Source organism: Aplysia californica, unplaced genomic scaffold (genome assembly GCF_000002075.1).
Source record: "Aplysia californica isolate F4 #8 unplaced genomic scaffold, AplCal3.0 scaffold00193, whole genome shotgun sequence".
Lineage (NCBI taxonomy): Eukaryota > Metazoa > Mollusca > Gastropoda > Aplysiida > Aplysiidae > Aplysia > Aplysia californica.
This window is the reverse complement of record NW_004797463.1, coordinates 44191-49217: the sequence shown is the minus strand read 5'-3', so window position 1 is coordinate 49217 and position 5027 is coordinate 44191. Positions and strand designations below refer to the sequence as shown.

Sequence of the window (5027 nt, the reverse complement as noted above, 5' to 3'; positions counted from 1 at the left end):
CCCAACAACAACCTACAAACAAACAACAATCAATAAACTTTTGTCCCCAGAATCAACTTCGACAAGACCGTAGAAAGGAGAAAGAGGCATTGCAGAGTCTCATCCGTCATGAGGAAATCTTGGAGGAGCAAGAGGTGGAAATCAAGAGCCGTGTGAAGGAGCTAACGGTGGGTTTCCTTTCTTGGCAGACGACGAGCCAGTTCGTCTGACGTACAGCATAATAACACCGTTGTTTACAGAAATATATGACAAAACTCTTCGAAACCTCAGATAATCCATCTAGTCTATAATTTCATAAAGACTCCATGTTTATTGCAAGGGTCACTAATTTCTTCTCCGTTTGGTGTTAATTTTATGCAAATAGGTTAACGGATTTATACAGAAGTTTATGATGTTGAAAAGTTGGACGACAAAATTGGCTGAGTTTAAAGGTGGAATAGCCCTCCTTTGTTTTAGTAGAGGTTTTACGGTGCTCGCAACTGCTTAAGGTCATATGAGCGCCAGAAGATTAGAGGTGTTACAAACGAGTAACGAACATAAAAAAGAAGGATGGTAGATAAGCATGATGGGTGTTTGATAGGAATGGAGGAGCAAACCACATCAGAGCACCCGCCAACCACCCACAATAGCCCTCCATATAATACGAGTTGATGTTACCATTGTTTATTTGATGCCATAAACGCCTTCATTGTCCTCTCCATCAGTGATATATTACTTAGTACTTACTTTAATTGGGGGCTCTCGTGGCCTAGAGGTTAAGGTGTTGGTCTCTCATTCAAAGGTCCCGGGTTCGAAACCGGGTAGCGACCGAAACATTTTCTTCTCTAAAAATTGTCTCCTTTCACCTCCTTTCCTGCTCTCTAGCAAAGTTCTGTTGTCTGCTTTCATTTCCACTTTCTGCCCCCACCCCATTACCTCATTTGCCCCCTCCTCTGGGCTCCTGACTCTTTCTGCAGCCTTTCTACTGCTACTCCTTGGCTCCTCCTTACTGCTGTCTTTCTGCCACACCCCTGATGGAAAGATCTACACCTAGCCTTCTCGGACAAGGGCGAAAAATCTCGGAGGGCCCGTGTGCAAGTTGCGGGCGTTAAAGATCCCTTGTTGGTCTAAAATCGATAAGAGTAGGCTTCGGCCGCCACCCAGGCAAATAAAAAATTTCCTACCAACTGGAAATATTAGGTGTGTCCCGCGCGCTCATAATGACCTTATGCAGTTGCGAGCGCCGTAAATCACTTTACAAAAACAAACAAACATTACTTTACTTTATCTGCCGCTGAATCCGTGAAGTGCCATTGGGAGGTAAAGACGTTGGTTCTCGGCAGATTGGAAAGGCTCCCGGAGCCTGAAACTGTGAGGTTTTAAGGCGTCCTTCACTCCCTCAACCCAGCTTTTCCTGGGTGCTCTTCTCGCTCTGTAGTCCTGTATTCTTATGTTGTAGGTTTTTAGGGTTAGTTGATAGGCATGTAGTTAGATGTTCAAACTATTAATTGATTTTTTACCTTTCAATGTTTGTTCTAGAACAATCTCTAGAACAGTCATAAATATCAGTCTGACGTTTTTTTCTTCTTAAATTCTAGTATCTAAGTCTCCTTGTCCTGGGAAATCAATTGCTATCAAACTTTCTCGCTGACACCGTCATGAAGAACGCTAGTGTGGCTGCTCTCAAAGCGATGAAATCATCATGCAGAAAGACTTCTCAGTGTAGTTCATTTATTATAAACGGTAGATGATGATTTCATCTGTGAACACGGATTAACAGGGACAATGAATGATACAGGTACAACATAACATGAAATAGTATGGATTACACCACATAACGTACAGGGAACATGAACTAATATCATATAACAAATAACCATACACTTTGCCTTTCAATGTTTGTTCTAGAACAATCTCTCGTTAGTCGTAAATATCAGTCTGACGTTTTTGTTCTTCTTGAATTCTAGTATCTAAGTCTCCTTGTTTCTCGTTCCCACTGATTTTCCTGGTGACTATTGCTGTTTCTCTAGGTTTGTTTCTGTCCACGCAGACGACCTGTGATGTAGTGTTAAGAGAGAGAGAGAGAGAGAGAGAGAGAGAGAGAGAGAGAGAGAGAGAGAGAGAGAGAGAGAGAGAGAGAGAGAGAGAGAGAGAGAGAGAGAGAGTAACTGTGTGCGGTTGTGATCGTTGTATTATGCGAGTTATGTCCTTTATATCTGTGTGTATCAAGTAACCATTAAGATGGGTTTTTTCACGAATCCCTCACGAACCCCAGCAGTTCAGTTCAGAATAAACTCTCGAGCAAGTAGCACGAGTTGTGTTGCAGATACTAGATCTATATGACCCAAGTTTGATTCCCGTGTGGGGAGACTTGGTCGCTCTTTTATGCACAAGGGGGCTATCCCGAAAAATGCTGTTTTGAAAAAATCGAAGGTAAAGTTTTTCCTCCTTGTTCAGTTTCTTTAAAAGACAAGGAGAGTTTTCTCTATAACCAAACAAATACACACACCAATGAAACCAATCTTCTCCTATAGGTAGGGCAATGCCCACTTTTGGTGTAGGTCAAGATTTCTGGAAACACCCGAAATCTTGGTTAGCCCGCTTGTCCTTAAAAGCGACCGATTCTTATCGAGTATCTCTGTCTTTTAGCGGGGATTTATCAACCCTCTCAGCACGTGCGTGCTGGCCTTGCTTCCTAAATGATCTAAATTGTGTCAGGACGTTGTTCTTAAACGTTCCGTGTCGTTTCAATTTCGGCAATTGTCGTCTCAAGAAATGTTGTGGAAATCCTCCATCGGCTTGCAATGGTTATAGTAAAGTTAAGCATACCCCAATTTGGAACTTTGATCTATCGATAGATAGATAGATAGATAGATAGATAGATAGATAGATAGATAGATAGATAGATCGATCGATAGATAGATAGATAGATAGATAGATAGATAGAGAGATAGATAGATAGATAGATAGATAGACAACGAAAGAAAGAGAAAGCAAGAGAGAACAATGACTGCTTACATTATTATTTTCTTGTTACCCATGTCCGTCCATCTGCAGAGACTGCTGAGAGAACGGCCTCTCATCATGAACCTACACGCTATGAAAGCGAGGCTCCACAGGGCTCACCAGGAGGCCGCTCGCAAAGCTCGAGAGGCCGCTTTAAGGGCGTTGGCAGAGTTAGGAGTAGATGGCTCTTCATACTCGTCAGGCTTTCCCAATCCTCTACCTCCAATAAGTAGCTCTCGTAAACTTGAGACGGGCGATAAAAACGACAGTACTATCTTATTCTCTGGGAGAGATGATGGCGGAGGCAACGAAGGTGAAGGAGAAGGCGAAGGCGAAGGCGCAGATCAAGGTGAAGGTCAGACGAGAGATGGCGCTCTTCGAAGGAAACGCAGTATTAAAGCGTCGACTACTCTATCTTCGATGACCCTCGGGTCATCAGTAGACACAACGCAGATGTCGGCAGCAGAGATAGAAAAGAAGAAGAGGGAAAGGCACGCTGCCAAGAAGAAGGCGAAGAAACAAATCGAGGCAGCCCTTGCGAGGGGAAACTACGAGCTGACAGAGAAGGGAGCCATCATCTACGCATCTAGGAGTTGGGAAAAGCTGGGACTTTCAGCTCCGTTTGCCAAACGTAAGACGGATGAACTGCTGTTGTTCATTTTTTGTGTGTGTGCTGTCACATTCCATACGTTAATGATCATTGCCTTATTGTCGTTACTGTTGGTTTTTGTTTGTTTGTTTGTTTGTTTGTTTGTTTGTTTGTTTGTTTGTTTGGTTAGCGTGTTTCATGAACTTGATGATTAGTGTGTTGTTGTTGTTGTTGTTGTTGTTGTTGTTGTTGTTGTTGTGGTTGTTGTGGTTGTTGCTGTTGTTCTTGTTGTTGTTATTGTTGTTGTGTTGTGGATGATGATGATGATGATGATGATGATGATGATGATGATGATGATGATGATGATGCTGGTGTTGGTGGTAGTTGTGGCGATGATGGTGGTTGTGATACGTTTTTATAGAATCTTCTTATGATAAAGGCGCTAAGCCCGTTTGTGAGGTCAGTATACATTTTTTTTTACACAAGGCGCCCATAAAATCTACAAAAAATATGATTCAGTAAAGAATTGTCACAAAGGATTACGTGGGTATATTTTCTACCTTTTGATTTTTAAGATTTGTTGGTTTTTCCTGTAGTGTAAGTCGAAACTTTGAGGTGTTTTCACTCAGCCATTAGCCCCTCCAAAGTTTTCTGGGAACTACTTCCGTTTCGGTTTGTGCTTCGTCGTGTGTGTGAGACAGCTGCTTCTAATACTTCCAGATCTAGAATCTCGATATCCAACTCTGTTTGGATGTGTCGATGGATACTTCAGGCCAAACTTCATTGTATTGACTTTTTCTAGATACATTTGGTGCAGTCATGTCCCTAACACAACACGTTGAGTTCGTTTAAACCCACAAAATGCTTACTTCGTTGTATTGACGTTTTCCAAATTTGGCGCGTATTTCAAATTTGGTGCGTAGTTTAAAAAAAAATAGAGCAAGACTCTAGATCTAGGTCTCTATTTATCCTAGATGTATTTGGAGCACAGAATATTCAAGAATGATTTGAAGTAGTCAGTAAGAACAGAAGTGCGGTTGGTGCTTTGTCGTGTGTGTGCCACAGAGTTCAACTTCGTGTTTACAAAGCTGCTTTTACTATTTCTAGATCTAGAATCTCGATATCTAACTCTGTTTGGATATGTGCTTCGCAGTATCGAACGGTACTTCAGTCCAAACTTCATTGTATTGACTTTTTCTAGATATATTTGGTGTAGTGATGTCCCCAACACGTTGAGTTCGTTTAAACCCACAAAATGTTCGCTTCGTTGTATTGACGTTTTCTAAATTTGGAGCATATTTTCAGAGTAGCTTTTTATAGAGCAAGGCTCTGCATCCAGATCTCTACCCTAGATGTATTTGCAGTACACAATTCAAGACTGCTTTGGAGTAGTTAGCAAGCAGATGTCAATCTAGATATCTAGATCTAGATCTGCTCGTCGTAAAGATGCTCT

The 5027-nt window shown here is 41.8% G+C and overlaps 1 protein-coding gene across 1 annotated transcript in view; it reads left to right on the top strand.

Annotated features, from left to right (window-relative positions):
* LOC101860572 overlaps nucleotides 1–3616 on the top strand; it is a gene marked incomplete at both ends in the record, with an annotated part of 5178 nt that extends 1562 nt beyond the window's left edge. Inside the window, 2 exon segments of the mRNA XM_013082765.1 lie at nucleotides 51–167; nucleotides 3037–3616. Of these exon segments, the coding sequence (XP_012938219.1) occupies nucleotides 51–167; nucleotides 3037–3616 (697 nt within the window).
* Nucleotides 3617–5027: the final 1411 nt, after the last annotated feature.